The 20,502-nt window shown below is 47.1% G+C and overlaps 2 protein-coding genes across 5 annotated transcripts in view; one reads left to right on the top strand and one right to left on the bottom strand.

Moving 5' to 3' along the window:
* The window catches only part of SMARCD3 (SWI/SNF related, matrix associated, actin dependent regulator of chromatin, subfamily d, member 3), a 47,161-nt gene extending 43,003 nt beyond the window's left edge, over positions 1–4,158 (top strand). For 3 of the 4 annotated variants that reach the window (XM_043966397.1, XM_043966399.1, XM_043966396.1), the window contains 9 exons: positions 341–479; positions 721–890; positions 1,179–1,280; positions 1,547–1,708; positions 2,552–2,649; positions 2,825–2,960; positions 3,274–3,396; positions 3,545–3,646; positions 3,959–4,158. In XM_043966397.1, coding sequence (XP_043822332.1) covers positions 341–479; positions 721–890; positions 1,179–1,280; positions 1,547–1,708; positions 2,552–2,649; positions 2,825–2,960; positions 3,274–3,396; positions 3,545–3,646; positions 3,959–4,012 — 1,086 coding nt within the window. In that variant the 3' untranslated portion in view covers positions 4,013–4,158. The remainder of the gene's footprint in view (positions 1–340; positions 480–720; positions 891–1,178; positions 1,281–1,546; positions 1,709–2,551; positions 2,650–2,824; positions 2,961–3,273; positions 3,397–3,544; positions 3,647–3,958) is intronic. The other variant, XM_043966398.1, reaches the window with a different exon arrangement.
* Positions 4,159–4,299: 141 nt separating this feature from the next.
* Positions 4,300–10,603, bottom strand: CHPF2 (chondroitin polymerizing factor 2). The gene is given in 5 exon segments (XM_043966395.1): positions 4,300–5,548; positions 5,550–5,747; positions 6,565–6,747; positions 7,449–8,013; positions 8,544–10,603. Coding segments are annotated over 5 exon segments (2,322 nt in total). The 5' UTR covers positions 8,807–10,603; the 3' UTR covers positions 4,300–4,435.
* Positions 10,604–20,502: the final 9,899 nt, after the last annotated feature.

Consider the following 20,502-nt stretch of genomic DNA (forward strand, 5'->3'; position numbering starts at 1 on the left):
TGACCGCAAGCCAGTTACTTAACCTTCAGTTTCAGCTTCTGTAAGAGAGGGCTAATACCTGAAGCAACCATCTCATAGGACCATTGAGAAAGGCTTCCATAAAATGTTTGTAAAGGGCCTTGCAAACTTTAAAAAGCTCTTTATAAATGTTAGCTATTATCTGCCCTGGGGGAGTTTGGTATCTGCCCTCTGGACATCATAGCATTTGTTCTAGGGTGGATGGACACATGGTACCCTCCCTGAAGAATAACATGTTGGCCCTACAAGTTGGTTATCTGCTTCGGGGATCAAAGGCTTTTCCCCGCCAGCTCAGTGGTGGGCGTGTCCCTTTCTCCTACAGCAAAAGCGGAAACTTCGGCTCTACATCTCCAACACATTTAACCCTGCAAAGCCAGACGCAGAGGACTCAGATGGCAGCATCGCATCCTGGGAACTGCGGGTGGAGGGGAAACTGCTGGATGACGTACGTCCTGGCCCAGGTCTCTCCACGGGTCCTGGGGTGGGTATGGACTTGCTGGGAGAGATGCAGCAGCTGTCATCAGGGAGCAGGACAGAGGCAATGGGATAGGATGGGATGGGGGTGGGGCATGGACAACTGGGGTTGCTTATGCAGAAGGAACAGTTCTAGGGAAGGAAGGGAGGGGGCTGCATCTGTTCATGCTGCCCCATCCCGCCCTCAGCGACTTCATCCTGATAGCCCCCTCCCTTGCCTGCTCCCAGCCCAGCCTTATTCTACTCCCCCCCCCCCCCGTGGTCCCTGTTTTGCCCCCACGGCCCCTGTTCTGCTCCCACAGCCCAGCAAGCAGAAGCGGAAGTTCTCTTCCTTCTTTAAGAGTTTGGTCATTGAGCTGGACAAAGACCTCTATGGCCCAGACAACCACCTGGTGGAGGTGAGAGATCCTATTCATTCATTTATTCATACAGCAAAAAATGCCTTGTTATTGTGCCCCCCCAAGTCCTGCCCTCTCCGCACAGAGCCCAAGATCCACCAATTTTAGCAAACATTTATTAGGCACCTACTGTGTGCAGCACTCTACTTGCAGATGGATCCTTGACCAAGATCACCACCATTCCCAGGCTGTCTCAGCACTCATCCTAAGGAATAGCATCCTGGAGCTCAGTCACTCAAAATTCAGGAGGGTCTGTGGTGGTAACCTAGCTCTTTATCTCCTGGACAGTGGCACCGGACACCCACAACACAGGAAACAGATGGATTCCAGGTAAAGAGGCCAGGGGACCTGAGCGTGCGCTGCACCTTACTCCTTATGTTGGACTACCAGGTACATCTCCCTTCTGCCTGCCTCACCTCAAAACCACATCAGTGCCCTTGTCCTCTGCGGGAAGAGGTCTGAGAGGCCCCCCCCCCCCCGATTTTTCTCAGACATACCCCCTCAGGCCTCTGGGTTGAACCCCTTGGAAGCCCTGTCCTTCTTCCCTGAGTACTTTGGAAGATCCCTATCTCAAAGGAGCCCCTTCCCCATGGTCCCTGGTTCCAAAATGTCTGCCTGTCTGCATCCTTTATCCTCCCCTGCACCTGTTCCCACAGCCTCCCCAGTTCAAACTGGATCCTCGCCTGGCTCGGCTGCTGGGGCTTCACACCCAGAGCCGCTCAGCCATTGTACAGGCCCTGTGGCAGTATGTAAAGACTAACCGGCTGCAGGATTCTCACGACAAGGAGTACATCAATGGGGACAAGTACTTCCAGCAGGTAACCTCTCCCCTAAATCCAGGGATCTGAGGGAGCAACGAGTAGGGACAAAGACTTCCAGTAAGGTAACTCGAACCTAAAACTCTCTTGAATCTCAGTTGCATCTTTCAAATGGGGATGCTACCTCTTCTCCCTACTGCCCAAGGGCATTAAGGATCAAATGAAATCATTCAATAACTTCACGGGTATTTATTGAACTCCTACTGCATGCAGGCTCCATTCAAGCTTCCTGGAAGGCAAGAAGTAGATATTCATTGGAGGCCATGTGTGTAGAGGAAGGAGCAACAGCCCTGGGACAGGAAAACGGGGTTCTGATCCTGACTTCAACACTAAATGCCTGTATGGACAGAGCCAAGTCACTTAACCCACCTGAGTGTCCTCAGCCAGACCTAAAGCCCTTCAAAATCCCAGCTTTTTAGCAGCTTGGGTTCTGTGGGGGTTAGGAGTCAGGAATCCTCTTTGTAGCCCCAAGATCTGTGACCTTGAACAGATTTCTCATCCTCCACTCAGCCTAATTTTCATTGTTTTTGAAAGAGAGGTAATACCAGCCTCACCTGCTACATAGGACTTTAGTGGAAAATATCCAATGCATGTCAAAAAGCACTTGGAAAAATAGAACTCTACCAATGTGAGGTTATTGAGGTATCACTAGTCTCAGATAATCTTAGATGAAGAGGCCTGTCTTCAGTCATCTCCCCAGGCTCCCATCTCCACTGAGTAATGATGGCTGGTCTCAGCTTCCATAAGGGGGGTTTTCTGGAGTTGAAAAACTGAGATGAGGACCCCAACTTCCTCAAGCACACAAGGGTGATTTCCTTCCTGTGCCCTCCCCTTTTCCCCTAGATTTTTGACTGTCCTCGGCTGAAATTTTCTGAAATCCCCCAGCGCCTCACAGCCCTGCTACTGCCCCCAGACCCAATTGTAATCAACCATGTCATCAGGTGAGACAGTTCCTCTCCCTCTCCCTCTCCCCAGCCTGGAATTCTCCAATTACTTTCCTCTCCCTGCCTTTAATTTTTGGTCTTTCCCCGGCCTCCCGGTGGCCCCTTTGCCTCCTATCCCAAGCTCCCTAGGCCCTTGGGCCCTGGAATGTAAGGGTTCCCTTTCTCCCGGTAGTGTGGACCCCTCAGACCAGAAGAAGACAGCATGCTATGATATTGACGTGGAGGTGGAAGAGCCACTGAAGGGTCAGATGAGCAGCTTCCTTCTGTCCACAGCCAACCAACAGGAGATCAGTGCCCTAGACAGTAAGGTAGGGTCGGCACCCAGAGCTGGCATTGAGCATGAACCCGGAAAACAAAATGCAGGTAGAGAACGAATGACTTGGAACATAAGCAGATGGTGACACACTTATGTCTTTTCCCCTTTGCTTCCTGAACCTCAGTATCTTCCTGTACCGCTACCCTCTCTCCCCCTCCCCCAAGATCTCAAGAGGGTTAAAGGATGTATGGGACTTGCCACCGGGGAAGCACAGGAGCATAAAGGCACACCCCACTCCCCATAATTTCCCTTTCTCCCACCTAGATAGGTTCAGAATAAGAAAGCCCTTCTATTTCTGCTTCTAGATCCATGAGACGATCGAGTCGATAAACCAGCTCAAGATTCAGAGGGACTTCATGCTGAGTTTCTCCAGAGACCCCAAAGGCTACGTCCAAGACCTTCTCCGCTCCCAGAGTCGGGACCTTAAGGTAAGACGCTGGGATGGAGGAGAGGCTCAGCGCTTGGGAGTGTGGGGGATGAGAGAGATCTGAGTGGATGCTGAGTGTTAGGAAAATGGGTGAAAAGGAAGACGGTTCTGGGTTGAGAGGCTAATGACTCCTATACTCTCTCCTCCAGGTAATGACAGACGTAGCAGGAAATCCTGAGGAGGAACGTCGGGCAGAGTTCTACCACCAGCCCTGGTCCCAGGAAGCTGTCAGCCGCTATTTCTACTGCAAGGTACCACAGTAGTTCCAACCACGTACACTCTTTCCTTTTCCCATCCCATCCATTCCAGGACAAGTTATTAAATAGATAGATAGATCTGTATCTATATCTATCTACATATATTAAGATATCTTTAACTCCATCCCCCTGGAGAAATCTCTCCCTCTTCAGCCCCCATGGTACGGTACCTTCCCCTCTCCCATCTAAACACAAGAGACTTGCTCCCAGGATTCCCCACCTCCCTGTGAGGTGGCCCATGTGCTTGCGGGTGGGCTCTTCCCTCCCCAGGGGTGTGGCACCCAGTACTGCTATTCCTTTCTGCAGATCCAGCAGCGCAGGCAGGAACTGGAGCAATCCCTGGGTGTACGCAACACCTAGGGACACCTCCTTGGACCAGACACCACCATGGACCTCCAGGGCCAGTCCTCTGCCCCCCAGGGACCTCCCCCTGGGCTGTAACATCACTCCTGAGATATTTTCCATGTGGGGCTGGGGGGACCAGATTAAAGGTCATTGAGCTACCAGGAACTGTGTAGTTATTGGGAACTGGGAAGGTGTAAGTGGCAAAAGACAGTGGCTCAATTGGGCAGGAGAGACTCCCATTCCTTTCCCCTCCCTCACCTGCTTCTCCTCTCTCTCAGCCCTGCCTCCAGACCTAACGATAATTTGGTAGAAGAAACTTTTAATAACATTTTCTCATTTAAAAAAAATACAGTAACAATTTCTCCATGTGTCTCAGACCACGTTGCCTTGCCCGTCCTGGGGCAGGGATACAGAAGTACCAGTGCAGGCTGAAGTGAATCAGGTACTATTGGCCTGCTCTTGTTCAAAGAGCGCCATGGCGAGCTGAGCCCGGCTGCCCAATCCCTCCAGATTGCTGAGCCGACAGCGATGGTAGAGTTCCTCGCTCAGCCTCGGGCTGCAATCCCGAAGGGCAAACCTCTGCACCAGGCCTGGCTCAACTGCACGAAAAAGGTGCAGTCCAGAGAAGCGTAGAAAAACATCCAGCACCTCTAGCCCCTCCAGGGCCTCTTCTTCTTCCTGTCCAGCCAGTTCCCCGGCCAGCCGGGCACGTGCTGCTAGGTAGTCAGCATTGTAGAAACACCCCTCCGAAGAGGCCTGCCGATCAAACCGGCCGCCAGCAGAGGCCCCCCGGGGCTGGTCAGGACCGGCAGGGGAGGGTGGATCAGGGCCAGCCCCGGGAGGCCCCGCGGCTGATTTCACCGGAGCCAAGGCAGGATTGAACTCCTGGAAGTGGACAGGGAAGAAAGCCTGCCAGCCTGAGATGGCGTTCATGCGGCAGCGGTTGAGAACATCAGGCCCGGGCCTAGTCCAGACAGTAGTTAAGAAGAAGAGGGTATCTACGGGGTGTTTTTTTGAGACTACATCCATGAGCCTCACCTGGGAGGGCGCCTCAGCTCGCACAGCGAGCCAGGCCAGTCGTGTCCCGGGGTGTCTGCGCTCCAGCTCAGTCGCTGCCGCCTTCACCCCCGCAAAGGGGTCTGGGGCCCCTCGACCACCCTCCCGTGGCCCATAAACCAGCAGTAGGGTCAGTAAAGCATGTTCCCTTGGCTCTAGGACACCAGCTGCAAAGGCCTCTAGGAAGGCAGGGGCAGCGGCAGCTTCTGTAGGCAGGAGTGGCAGCACTAGCTGTACCCTCGTGGCCTCAGTGACATAAGGCATAGGTAGGATTTCCACTCGGCTCAGTGGCCGAAGTAAACTGACTCTTCGTGCAAGGGCCCGGCGGTGCCCACGTTGGGTCACAGCCTCCAAAAGAAGGTCCAGAGTGTACTCCATGCCCCGTGCCGGGTCAAAGCGGCGGTAACCATTGAGGAGCCGCTGTTTTCGGAAGCGTAGGCGTGGCTGATAGCGTCTATTCAACTGCTCCATGAGCGGTCCTCTTACAGCATCGCCCCACATCTGCCCGCTGGCCCCCCCGGAGGGGACATTTGGGGGCCCCGTCTGCACAGGAGAAGATGTGCTGCTCTGTGAAGTAATCCCAGCCCAGCACCTCAAAGCGGGACCGTGGAGTTGAAAGGGGAGGGAGTCCACTGGCCAGCTCACCCCTTGCTTCACCTTCTGGGGTCAGTACTGTCAGGTTTTGGATCTGTGCCTAGAGAGAGACCATACCCAGTCAAAGCCTGATGCAGGGCCTTACAGAAGCTCAATTTCACCTTTCGAGTTAAGAGTTAGGATCCCTGAGTTTCAAGCCTGGCCCCGCCATTCACGAGCCAAAGAAACTTGGGCAAATAAATCATGATACCTTTTTCCCCCATCTGTAAAATGGAGTTAATAAGACTAACCTGAACTACTTCACAGAGTTGTTTTGAGAGTCAGATGATAGAAATGAATTGTTTTGCACAAAAATTAGGAGCACTAGAAAATAGAAACTGTATCAACCTTCTCTCCCTCATTCCCAAACCCAGTAACCCATTCCTGTCACAACCAGGCCCTGTTCTTGGCCCTATTTTGTCTCTATTGGCCTATATATGGTTTCTACCACACCTGTACATTAACTATGATATCTGGTCTCAGGCCTTTGCTTCCTTTGGACATCTTTTAAGGTCACAAGTCCCCAAGAACAGGAACAAAAACATAAGATGGGCTGCTAGCCTTCCATTCCATGTAGTATATGGCATTCCTATATCCAAATCTCCCAGAGAGTTGGCGTTGTAGTCCCTTTGGCTCCACACAGAACCTCAGGCCCTTGAGCTTGTCCAGCAGCTTTCTCTCTCTCCTTAGACCAAATCCCCCTCCCCTGAGGATGGTGGAAAATCAGATTTGGTCACCACCTTTTTCATTTAGCCCAACCCACTGCTCCAGCTCATGTGGATGCCTTCTCATTGGACACCATTTCAATTCCTTTATCTCCCATCTCCCTGTGATGACAAGTTACCACCTTGTAAATGAGCCCCAATTTTCTGACTCACCTGCAGCTGCTCTATCTCACTGTAGGCCCGATCCAATTCTAGGGCACTGAAGCGCTTGTGTAACCGATACATGAGTGTCCCATCAGAGACAGGGTGCACAGCAAAAGCACTCAGGAATGCCGAGCTTCCCTCCTTCTCTGGGTCCCTGTTCTTGGCCAACTCAAAAGATCGATACTGCTGCCCCTAGAGAGACCAGAGGGAAGTCACTGTTTCCTCCAACCAACTTGTATCTATCCCCACTGCATTCTAAACCCATAATAAAGGTGCACACTCCCCCACTGCTCTATCAGAGTCTCTTACCCAAGAACCTCCCTCTCCCCTGCGTGATTACTCATCCCTGGTGCTCCAAAAGAGGTGGGGGAGGGCGCTGTAAATTCACTCCTGTTTGTACCTCACCCTCTGTTCTGATCTCAGAAGGGAGAGGTCAGTTGCTAAGAATACCCAATTCCCTTAAATGGGCCTCCTATTTCCCCAGGGAATATCCCCATCTTACTGGGCTGGAAGGGTGGAACATATCCAGGAACTGTCTGAACACATCCAGGAACAGGGCTGAATGTGTAACATACTTCTCACTCTCTGGGAGAACAGATGTGTTCAGTAAGGGAAAATGATGGCTCTTTTCTGTGGTAAAGGCCATGTCTAGCAAATGCCCGGCTGTTCAGTAGTGTTCCTACCACTCTTGGTCAGGGGTCTCCTGCAATAGTTTTATAACTACTGCAGGGGAAGTGCAGATTGCTGCAAATGCCGACTGGAGGCAGGGATGGCTATTGCTGCAAATGCAAGTAGCCGCTAAGCTACAGATTGTGTTGGCAGCAGCTTTTGCAGAGATCCGCTGAATGGGGCCGATGAGCCTCCTGGAGCCCGAGGGTATGGGAGGGCAGTACCTGGTGCTGAGAGACACAGCCGATGCCTAGGGAGTCAATCAGGCAGCGCCCGAGCCATTCATCAGGACGGGCACTGAGGATATCTCCACGACAGCCGTCCAGGTGGGGCCGCAGCCGGAGCAGGAGGCTCCTGGACAGCAGGTAGCCAAAACCGCCGTGACAGTACCGGGCCTGCTCCCCTGCACCAATGAACTCCTCAGCCCGACCCAAGTACAGGTCCTGGTTGATACTAAGGTGGCCAGCCAGCGCGGCCAAGCGAGGGGCTTGGACATAGGTGTCATCCTGCATCACGAAGAACCAGTCATAGTCAGCGCCAAAGTGAGTGTGAAGGTGTCGCAGGGTCTCTGACATGAGCCACGCTGGGCGCTCATCCCCATGGGATACCACCTGCATCCCCGCTGGTGCCCTGGCACCTCGCTGCCCTGTGAAATACAGCAGCCGAGGAAAGTGGTGGGCCACAGTGCGGTTCACGGCCACTGCTAGCGTGGACAGTGTGGCCCGGGAGGTCAGGACAGCCACGAGCAGCCGTTCACGAGAGCCCAGTTCCGTCTGGATATACCGTGTCCTGCAGAGAGACCACCAAAGTCAAAGGACCGACTGCTCAACTCTCCAGAGTCCTTTGAGACTCGGTTTGCCCTTCAGGTTATGCTACCTTTGGATTAGGCTAGGGAAGAAGGAAGAAGAGACTATCTCTACTGACACTGATTAGAGAGGCAAGCTGGGAGAATAGTCAGAACTTGCCTAGGAGTCAGGAAGACAGGCTTAAATCTTGCACCATACAAATTAGCAGTGTGACCATGGGTAAATCAGTTAACTTCTCAGTGCCCCAGGCAACTCTCAAAGACTAATTTAACAAGTTGCCGATCTGTTTCATCCAAGGGAGTTTTCACATTGAGAATTCCTTACACTGATGAAATTATAGGTCTGGACCAAAAAAAAAAAAGACTGGATAACTGGTACTGTCAGTGTTTTGGTAGGTTTACTGAACGTGAATTAGATGTCCCTCTTGCCTTCAAGGAGGGTGCAAATTTGACCTCTTATAAAGCCAAAGTAGGAATCCTGTATCTTAAGGACTACACAGAGCACAACTCTCACCTGAGCACCTTCTTGTATGGCTTATTGGGATCCCTGTAGTATGGAACAATCCGGGGCTTGAAGTCTTCATCACTCTGGCCAAGCTGGGTCCTTGAATCCAGCTTCCGTGAGCCCCCAAGCTCCCCCAAAGCCTCCACACAGGGGTCATCACCCTCCCCCTGGATCCAGGAGACCCGTAAGAGGCTCAAACTGCACCCCAAAGACAGTCCTAGGAGGAGGGGAAGTGCTGGTCGCAGCAAAGCCAGAAGGGAGCTCAGTCGCATGATGGTGTGTCCTAGGGCAGAGATGCCTTCCCCCAACAAGGGGCACAGCCTCAGGGATCAACTGGGCTAAAGGTTATGTAGCCCGGGGCAATGCTAAACTTAAAGCTTTAGTTAAGAAACCTGGAGTCAATACGGTGTACCGCACAACAGAGTAGGTGTGCTTCCAGGGTCTAGCATTTCCCAGGAAAGTTCAAGACAAAAGCAAAACTCTTGAGCCTCGCCTGGCCTTTATTTTCTAACCCCCACTGACTCCCCAGCTGTTAGGACAGAAAAATCTAACTCCTGAACAGGAAGCAATTAGGCCTGCAATCAGCTTGCAAGGTTCCCCTGTTGTGATCACAGTTTGGTCTTTTGGTGAATGATGAGAAAACAAAACTTAAGGACTAGATTGCTGGTCCTGATACAAGAAAGGAGTAAGGACCACAAAAACCTAAAATCTAGACCTAGTGCAAGTGGTGGCCGTAACAGATAAAAGAAGGATAAGAGGAGAAATTCATGGCACCTCAAACCAAGAGCCACCAACCACAGTAACTAACCTCAGCCTCAATCCAGATCTGCCTATCTTGCAGAGTTCCAGGTTCTAAATCAGCCATACCCTAGAATTCTCACTTTGCCTATCCACTCAAGACTGATACAAGAAAGAGTGTCTGGCTCTCCTGGCCTTCCCTTCAGTGATGTGGAGAAAGGGTAGCTTAGAGTAGTCCCCGAGTCAAGAGTGACCAAGAGCTACTAATATTCTGCATCTGAGAACAGGTACATGAGTGAGATAGGCAATCTTGCTAACTGAGCACCCATACTGTCTCAAAAGAGCCCAACAGCGGATGGCATTTTCCTGGAATCTGGCATACCGTAAGGCAAGCTGTAGAGAATAGCTTCGCCTGGACCCTTTTTGGGAGAAACGGAAGAGCCAGGTTCCAGTAGTCCTTGCTGCATGGATTCTTGCTCCTTTACCTGGTCTACCTACACAGCTCTTGCTACTTAATAGCAATGCGATTTTAGAAGTCACTTCATCTCCCTGAGCCTCACTTTCCTCATCTGTAAAATGAGAGGGTTGGAACAGCTAAGCTGCCTTCTATCCCTAGACCAAAGAATCCAAGAAAGACTCAAAACACCAAAGAAAACAACGGAGGTGAAGGGGCTACTGAATCTTCCTGCAAGGCGAAGCCAAGCTCAGCTAGCGTTAGATGTACTCACATCCAAAGTAAGGAGCCAGTGATAAATGCAGAGGAGACAAAGATGAGTCTGAGTTTGTCCCGGGATAGGGCTGACAACCTGTTCTTTCAAGGAGCACCTGGGGAAGAAGCCCCCAAACAAACCCAGCTCGCTGAGTTATTTCCTTTTTTCCCCTCTTTGAGAGGAGGGAGGAAAGAAGGCAAAAGAAGGGGGGGGGCGGTCCTTACAATGAGACTCTTAAGGTTGAGCAGGAGCTTCGGGGAAGACAGAGGGCCTCCTCCCAGGACTCCAAAGTGAAACGGGTTTGACTCCAGCCCCACGGACCCGGGTAGAACTCGGCCTCCGACTTGTTAAGGACGGAGGCGGGGGGTAGGGGTGGGGATGGAGGGGGGGAGCAGCCTAATTTCCACACGCCCCAACGAAGGGCGATCCCGAGCAAAGAATGGAGAGGACCTGACGCTCTTCTAGAGGATGACAAAGCCCGAATCCCGGCCGCAAGACACGAACGAACCAGATCCCAAGTTTCGGAGACTTGCCGGCTCAGCTACAGCCGCCGCTGCCACCTCACAGCCCCCTGGGCCCGCTCCTTCCTCTTCCGCTTCCCCGGTCACTATGGTGACCGCATCCGGCTACTTGCTCCGGGCAGCCTGCCTTCTCTATGGTTTCCTCTGGCCCCATTACGCATGCCCAAAGGGGACAGAGAGGCCTTTCTTGGACAGCACAGCCCAGAGAGAAGAGCACCCCCCTTCGGGACCGCCGGGATCAGCACATCACAGAGAGGAGCTTGGCAACTCAATGGGGACAGAGCACCTCCGGATGACAGCTCAGCCCCTTGAGGACAGAGCAGCTCCTAGAGGACAGAGCAAGCCCGTGGGGCCGTCCTCAGAGAGGACAATGGGGACAGAGAATCCCGTGGAGACAGAGAACCTCCGCATGACAGCTCAGCCCCTTGAGGCCAGAAGAGCAACTCGAGGACAGAGCATCCCCGAGGACAGCCCTATGGGAAAAGAACCGCTACACTGAGACAATAGAGCCCAAGGAGGACATCGAAGCCTGATGAAGACAGCTCAGCTTGGCGCTATAAAGACAGAAGCACTCCAAGAGCACAGCGCAGCCCGCTAAGGACAGAGCTGCCAGACTGCACAGCACAGTCCTAGGGGACTACGCCGACAGGCCACATCATCCGAGCGCTTGAGAAACAGCTCGGGACAGCGCACCCTGGCGGGGACAGAGCAGCTCCACGAGGATGGCCTACCCGATTGAGGAGAGCCTATGCTTTCTGTACTAACGTGGCCTGGACACAGTCACTGTCCTTCTGCCTCTCTCTCCTTATTCTGCCTAGGATTCCCTTCCTGCTTCCCTTTCCCCACCCAATTGCTCCCCTAACTCCTTTCTCATTCTTTTTCCATAATTTATATTTAATTTTTCATTTAATTCAACAAAATGTATTAAACACCTAAACTACTATAAAGTGTTGGCAGCTAGGTAGCTTAGTGGCCTGGAATCAGGAGGACCTGAGTTCAAATTTGACCTTAGACATGTACTCAACTTGTCACTTGTCACTTAACTTCTGTTTGTTTCTCCACTGGGGAAGGAAATGGCAAACCACTCCAGTATCTCAGCCAAGAAAACCCCATGGACAGTATTGACATGCTATGGTTCAAGGGGTCACAAAGAGATGGACATGACTGAACAACAACAAGAACAAACATGCCAAGTACTGTTCTAAAGGCCTGGTAGACAAATATGAAAGACACAACCCCTCCCCATTCCTTTTTCCAACCCCAAAGCAGCTTAGTTTATACATTCTATCTCCTTTCCAGTCTTTCTTCCTCCTTCCCTTTTCTTCTCTCCTCTTCCATTCTTTCTCTTATTTTTCCCACCACTATTCATTTCACCTACCCTCCCTCTTCTATCCTCTGTTCTCTCCTTTTCCCTTGCCCCATTGCTTATCTTCTTTCTCCATGCTTTTTTTTGTGTGTGAGGCAATTGGGGTTAAATGACTTGCCCAGGGTCACACAGTTAGTAAGTGTCAAGTGTCTGAGGTCATATTTGAACTCAGGTCCTCCTGAATCCAGGGTCTGTGTTCTATGCACTGCGCCACCTAGCTGCCTCCTCCATGCCTTTCTATAGGCTGTCCTGTGTTTGAAATGTACTCCTTCCTCACTTCTGCCTTTTAGAATCCTTCATTTCTTTCAGAATTCAAATCAATCTCATGTACCTTCTCCATGAATATGTAGCCCTTTCCTCACCAGATGCTAATGCCTTCCACTGAAGATTACTTTGTATTTGTTTTTTCATATAACTTGTATATGGTCATGCTGTCTTCACTAATTGAATGTAAACTTAGGACAGGATCACAGTGCCTGGCACATAATAGGAGATTAATAGATGCTTGTTTATTGGTTAATTAATGATCTCATCAATGTGAATATTCCTTCCCACCATAATAACTGCACCTCTCCCTGCTTGTCTGTTATAGACTCTTCTGCATATCTCCCATAAATTCACTATAGAAGCATATTCTGAGCTTTACTCACTTTTTCTTGACTTTAGACAGTTTAGCTAGAATTTTAGCCCTTAACAACATCAATAGAGCAAATGCGTTATTCATTGGTTATTCCTTGTTCTTGTCATGTGAATAGTCCATCTTCTTTTTCATTCATACATTTCTTTGATGGCATCATGAGTTTTTCTTCTCCTTTTAATTCTCTGTAATGTGTTATAGTTTACTCATACCCAGTATGTACCTCTCTCCAGTGTACTCTGGGCAATGTTCATTTTTATTTCTTCAGAGACTGTAATGCTACGCATTTCAAGCCATACAGAACTGGATGAATATTGGTATTTTTTAAATTAATGTTTGTTTCAGGGAGAAGTTTCTGCTCCTGAAAAGAACTATGCAATTTTCCAAAGGCAATCCAGCCTGCTCTTCTCCTGTTCAATTCTGGGCTCCAATTCATCATCCATTTGCAGGCCTTGTTCAAGATGGATACTAATGGATTGGCTCTATAAGCTGTCCATTCAATTGTATATTACAGTTTAGATAATTGTTATTCTTTATCTATTTGGTTTTTCCTAAGTGGGTAATTAGGCTAAACTCTTTAGAATGTTTGTGGATCTCAGCTAGGAGGCCCTGTAATTTTCTGGGGCTTGGTGCTATCATCATAAAATTATCAAAAAACAAGAGAATCTAGAGGATTTTCTATAGGAAACACCTCCTGAATTTGGACTCTGTGCTGGATTTTCATGAAAGTAACAAAGACTTTTGTTGAGGAAATATTTCCCTGTTTTATGCTTGTTATTAATGAACAGTGGGATGTAGAACAAAGCTATCTTTGTTATATTTTTCTATATGTAATATAATCTTGACATATATAATATATCAATATATAATACATATATAATATATATAATCTTGATATACACATGAGAAATGCTTTGATAGAAGAGGACTAGTCATTTGCATCTACATTTAATGCCTTTTCTACTATATCATATGGTGATGACTGAGGGCTGGATACATATATGTGTCTTGGGCTTTCTTATCATAAGCCAACAGAACTATCTTTTTCTACCTGCCTTGTCTTAGACATGTGTCCTCTTTACAGATATGTACCAAGGACTATTCACTATGCTGAATTTAAAGTTCCCATATTTTTGGAATTCCTCTTTTAAAAAGGTTGGAAGGAATTGACTGACAGGCAGACTCATAGGTGTAACTGATGGCTTAATCCTCAGCATTCTCAAGGTTATTTGATTACAGTTTGCTTTTGAATGCTTATTAGCTATACAATTATCTTCATTCTTGGAAGGGTAGGTTTCAGTCTCATCAAAAACCAGAGGCATACCATTTTAAATCATAAGACATCAGCTCCTTCTACTATATTTTTGTCATCTAATCTCTCAGATGATGTAACTTTCTGAAATTTTACTCTCATTATGAAAAAGTGGGATCTGATGATCTTTCATTGTTGCCAGTATTAGCTACTTAACAAAATTCCTAGTTTTCCTAATCCTTAGGATCCCTTTTTAATAATATATAATAATATATAACCCAGATGGTGGTGGTAGGGGTGATAGTTTTTTTTTTAGCACTGGGTTTATAAGTGTAGTACAAGCTCTAAGCTTATTCTCCCAACCCATACTTGGACCAGCAGGTTGGGTCCTCATAGTATTATTTAATCTACTTCTCCCCTTAGAGTTCTAACCCTGAAAGGCTGGTGAGTTTTTGCTAGTACTAATACTCATGAGCCCCCATCTAATATGTTCCTTCAAAATCAATTGGCCAGGGGCAGCTGGGTGGCACAGTAGATAGAGCACCGGCCCTGGAGTCAGGAGTACCTCAGTTCAAATCCAGCCTCAGACACTTGACACTTACTAGCTGTGTGACCCTGGGCAAGTCACTTAACCCCAATTGCCTCACTAAAAAAATAAAAAATAAATAAATAAATAAATAAATAGACCAGTAACTATCTATTAGCTTTTACCAAGGGACATTTATTGAGAAGGTACAGCAAAAAGCAAAGTACAATAATATCCTTTGCAACTAAGGGTACACTCCTCCCTCTTTAACCCTCTTGGTTCCTGAGGACCTTGGGTAAACTTAAGGTTTCTACAAAAGATTCCTCCTTCCATGGAGGGAGAGGTGCTTCCTGGCACTAGGAGTCCTTTTTTTTTTTTAGGCAGCTAGGGGGCATGGTGGATAAAGCACCAGCCCTGGATTCAGGAGAACCTGAATTCAAATCCAACCTCAGACACTTGACACTTACTAGCTTTGTGACCTTGGGCAAGTCACTTAACCCTCATTGCCCCACAAAAAAAAAGAGAAAAAAGAGGGGTCCTTTTTTCTCTTCATGAAATCCCCAATAAGTTCATTTCTAGGTGCAGAAAATGAATGAGTTGCTCCCTTGCTTTCAGAAAACAGTGTTTGGGCTGAATTAGCACTGCTGCTTGACTACTTAAAGGTCTCTTCACTTGACTCGGCCACTGCAGCTCCTGATGGACACTGTTACCTGACTCCCTTTGCCGGGCCTTCTGATGGCTTTTTTCCTAACCTTTTGAAGCACACAAAGTTGTAACCTGCTATGTTGTTTCCAATACGAATTCACCTAAGATCAAGAAAGATAAATGCAAAGAGGCAAAGGAATTCAGATACCATGTGTGTATGGCCACAAAGCACAGACAGCAAAATAAGACCGTGACAGCAGCTTACTGCCACTACTTCTCCCCTCACTCAGAGGCCGGCTGTTCATCTGTTTGAACCTTTTGTATACATACTCATTTCCTACTTAACAACTAATCAAACATCTTTCATAACCAGGAAGTAAGCTGACTGGATACAGAGAAGACCTGTGCCAGAGGCTTGCTGGTAAATGTTTAACAATAGGTTTTCTGAAGAAATAATGCATGTATAACATACTTTTCAGTTAATTCTGAATTATTAACATGACAATCAACAAATCAAGTCCTGAGTCATTTGCCTATTTCCAGGGTACAAATTCTCACACTGGTACCAATCTGTTCAAACTGCTTCCAAAACACCTCTGCCAGTGTCTGTTCTGAAGATGAGGAAGAAAGGGCTCCTCCATCACTAATTTCTGGAAGCAGGCTTACTAAACCTTCGTGCGTATCCAAGCACACGCTTGAAGAGCTGGGTCCTTGCCGGGTCTTCCTTCCTTTCACAAGGACATGAATGTAAGTAGGTTTATGAAATGGTAATGAGATTGCTCATTCCTCCAACAAGAAGCAGCCATGGAATAGTAGTAAAAGCATTGCCCTTAAAACCATACCTGGGGGGCAGCTAGGTGGTGCAGTGGATAAAGCACTGGCCTTGGATTCAGGAGGACCTGAGTTCAAATCCAGCCTCACACACTTGATACTTACTAGCTGTGTGACCCTGGGCAAGTCACTTAACTCTCACTGCCCCACAAAAAAACCCCAAAAGAACAAAAAAACAAACATACCCAGGGGGCAGCTAGGTGGCACAGTAGATAAAGCACCAGCCCTGGATTCAAGAGGACCTGAGTTCAAATCTGGCCTCGGACACTTGACACTTATTAGCTGTGTGACCCTGGACTAGTCACTTAACCCTCATTGCCCCGAAAAACAAACAGACAAACAGACAAACAAACAAAAACCCAATGTACCTGGAGTCCCAGCTCTGTTGCTTACTAACTGCCTGAAAACACGTACTGCTACTTTACTCAGGGAAAATTCACTTTCTTTTTCTGTGAAGTGGGGATAAAAATCCTTCTACTGCTTTCTTCATAGGGTTGGTATATGGAAAGTACTTTTATGAACCCTAAGGTGCTGTGTAAATGGAAACTTATTAAATTGCTCTTGAACTTACTCTAAGTCAGAGTAAAAGATGCCAAGAAGTATAAGACTATCTTTAAATGGCTCATATTTTAATATAATGGACTCTAAAATTTTGAGCATGTAGCCACTATACATACACACACATAAATAAATAAATATATATATATATATATATATATATATATATACACGCGCACACACACACACACATATATGTTTATATTTAGAATTATGTAAAGGAGAGCTCAGCAAAGGTGTCAAAATGGGAAAAAGCAGCCCAGCCCAGCTCTTTTCTCATTGACAACAACAATGACCACCTAGAAAGAATACCAGACCAAATTGAGAAATCCAGTGAAAAACCACATTGAGTCATTTTTCCAGTCCAGGTCAGCATGGGGAGACAGAGGTCCTGCAGGCAATGGGGACAGGGTCTCCTAGGGAAGGCACTGCTCAGAGTCACTTTTACAGCAACCGAACTGGGACCTGCACAAATATACTTGAGCAAGAAGTGATAGCCTAAGAGGGGGAACAGACCCAACTGGCAGCTTTGTTGCTACTCCAGAGCAGGTTGCAGATTGGGTGTGGACTAAGAAGGGGACCTGTGACTTGGGATGGCCAACCTGTGGCTGTAGTTGTGGCAAGGAATGACCAGGTCTGAGACTGTATACTGGGGAAAAAGTAGCAGGAGTAGAAGAAAGGAGCACACACCTACTTTGTGGCTCATGCCCTAGAGCAAATTCTCAAAATCATTCCCCAGCCTAGTCAGAGCATAAATTGCTACAACCCTTGACCTAGAACCTAGACTCTGGAACTTCAAGTGCAAAGATATTTTCCATAGCTTTCAAACTCACAAGGCCAAAGATGCTCAACTCCCTTTGTCTAGAATGGGAAAGAACAAATGTGGAAGCCAAAGACTGAGCCTTATTTCTCAGGGACCCCATTCTCTCAAAGAAGAGAAGACCCTGAAGCTTCTTCCCTTACAACATGATCTCCATAAGCACCATAAGCACCATAAGCAAAAGTCACCAGGATTCCTTGAGAGCAAGTGAGGTAAAAAGACGTAGTGTCTGATGCTGATAAGATTTTTACATGCCTCTGAAACCAATCAAAGCACTTCCACTTCACTTCTTTTGATTAGCTAATAGAACCAATTACAGAGTATCTATGCATACAGCCTAGTTCTCCAAGCCACTTTCCTGACATGTCATCAGTATTTTACCCAAAGAAATCTCAACATGAAGAGGTTGCATCTGAGCAAGCTGATGGGGTCTGCACATGTCCCAGATGCCCGATACGGTACCTTCTTTTCTTATTCACATTTGGATATTTTAGTTGTGTTTCTATTTGAATGTGAGGAACTGTTAGCAAGAAGGTCAGTTTGGTTGAACCATAAAATGCCAGAATTGGAATAATATAAAATAAGCCTGCATAAGTTGGCCTCATGTTGAATAGAGAGTTTTGGTGTTTTTTTGTTTTTGTTTTTGGTGAGGTAATTGGAGTTAAGTGACTTGCCCAGGGTCACACAGCTAGTACGTGTCAAGGGTCTGAGGCCAAATTTGAACTCAGGTCCTCCTGAATCCAGAGCTGGTGCTCTATCCACTGCACCACCTAACTGCCCCTTTGAATAGAGTTTTAAATGCCAAATAGAGGATTTTCTATTTGATCCTTGAGGTGATAGGAAGGCATTGGAATTTGTTGCAATGGGGAATGATGTTATTTGACCTGACCTGTTGGAAAATCACTTCAGCAGGTGAGAATAGTGAAAGGCTTGAAGTGGTGAAATTAATGAGGAGGCCATTTTAACAGTCCAAGTGAAAGATAAGGAGTGGTAACTGTGTGAATGGATATTAGGTGATCATGTTGTTGAGAAAGAAATAACAAGATATAGCAACTGGGTATGTGGGTGGGTGAAAATGAGAAGGTGAAGTTTCAAACCTGGATACTTGGAAAATGATAGAAATAGAAAAATTTGAACGAGGGGTGGGGTTTTTTTTTTGGGGGGGGAAGATAATGCAGACTGAAACCTACATGTGCCTGTTCATCCTCTGTATTTACTCTGTCCACCCAAAATAAGAGGGAGTCTGTGGGGTTTTACTTACTGCTTGAGAGTACAGATCTGCTCTCTGAAGAGTGCTTGCAATAGCCATTATTAGGTCACCTGTAAGGCAAGAAATGGGTATGTTGGTGATAGGAGGGGAATACAATTTCTGCTGTGGGTCTCCACTTCCCGATTAGGTTATAACTGTCCTTCTGAAGGGTGATGCCTAACACATAAGGGGGGGAGCTTACACAGTTGGAGAGGACAGAGGAAGGAGTTGTCAGTCAGGTGGATAATGAGTGCAGGGGAAGTACAGCTATACACTTTGTCTATGATGAGAGTGCTCTGATTGATCATGTCACAACCCACTCATAAAGTTGTAATCCCCACCTTGGAAACCATTGTAGACAACGACCTGCTTGTTCCATTATGATCAATAAACATTTATTGGATGTCTTCTATGTGTAGGGTATTGTGTTCATCACTGGGGAAAGAACCATAACAATAAAGCATACACATGAAAGATAAATAGTACTAAAGGAATTGATACTTCTTCCTTGGTCTTTGCATGCACTTTGTGGGTCTCTTATGGTCTTATTTTCCATTTTCCATTATAGATGTATGGGGATAGCATAGCTACTGCATATTGTTTCATATGCCATACCCTGTTAGATTGTAGGCTCAAGGAAGGTAGGGACCATACTTCAATGGTCTTTCCTTCTCTCCCAATACTCTGCATAGAGTTTAGTAACTGATTGCCAAATGACCAAAGGAATTAGATTTCAGATAGAGAAGTCACTCTGGCCTAAGGTCACCAGGGACTTGAGGTAGGCTATAAATTTGATAAAGTAGTTCCAATAGAAAGAATTTCTTGAAGGTAGAGACTTTTCTTTGTATCCTCAGCATCTACAATAGCATAGTGCCTAAATACTTGCCCAATTTAACTTCATTTGGGCCAGATATTGGAAGGCCTAAGTGAAAGGCTAATGTTAACTCGTTTATGTGAAACTTCAATGGTGACATACCATTTTTTGTCTCACTTGATTCTAACAACTCTATGAAGCAAGGATTTGGGATTTAATCTTGTAAATGGTACAAAGCCATTTAAGGTTTTAGAGGAGTGAAATTATATATTTTATGTGTTGTTTAAAAATCTAAATGAGGAGGGGTGGCTAGGTGGCGCAGTGGATAAAGCACCAGTCCTGGATTCAGGAGTTCCTGAGTTCAAATCCGGCCTCAGACACTTGACACTTACTAGCTGTGTGACCTTGGGCAAGTCACTTAACCCCCATTGCCCTGCAAAACAAAAACAAAACAAAACAAAAAAATCTAAATGAGGGTACTAATCTGTCCCCCCCCAACCAGTTTCAGAGGGGAAACTGGCTAAAATCACTGATAAATTCACCAAGAGTTTAGGCTTTTAAGGGTTTATTAAAAGATATATGATAGTAAAGAGAGAAAGATTGAGAACAGATTTCTTATAGCATGGAAATCCTAGCCTTCCTAAGCTCCCACGTGAAGTCCTGCCACCCAGCTGATGTCTGGAATCCAAAGAGGAAGTAAGCCCTCTGCCAGCATCCGCTTCCTACTTCGTGTTCTCCTCCCAGAAATCAGAGGCTCCTCAAGTTGATTGGCTGGTAACTGTGATAGTACCCAAGGAACTTGACCACGTGGCTTGCCCTCAGAGGCCTTTTCCTCATGGCGGAGCTTTCCTACAGTAATTCTCCAGCAGGTGGCATCACTCCAGTTGTTACATTTAGCATATAGAATAGACTGGAGGCATTGAGAACAATTAGGTAACTGCAATAAACCAATATGGAAGTGTTGGGGAGGTTAGTGACTGTCAGGGTGGCAGTAGTGGAAATGTTAAGAGAGAAACAAGTATTGCCTGACTTCTCCCTTTCTATAACCTCTATTGAGTCTGGATACAGGGGCAATGAAGAGAATGTTGGTAGAATTTGCAGAAACAAGGAGGTCATCTCAGAGTTGGAAGGGACCTCAGAGACCTGTATTCATAAAAATGGACATCAGGTCTTTGCTTGAAGACCTCAGACGAGGGAGAAGCCACTCTCTCCCGAGGCAGCTCATTCCGTTTTTTGGATAGAGTGGAGTCAAATCAACAAGCTTTCATTAAGCACTTCACGATATCCTAGGTGCTGTGTTA

This window comes from Dromiciops gliroides, chromosome 5, assembly GCF_019393635.1.
Source record: "Dromiciops gliroides isolate mDroGli1 chromosome 5, mDroGli1.pri, whole genome shotgun sequence".
Classification (NCBI taxonomy): Eukaryota; Metazoa; Chordata; class Mammalia; order Microbiotheria; family Microbiotheriidae; genus Dromiciops; species Dromiciops gliroides.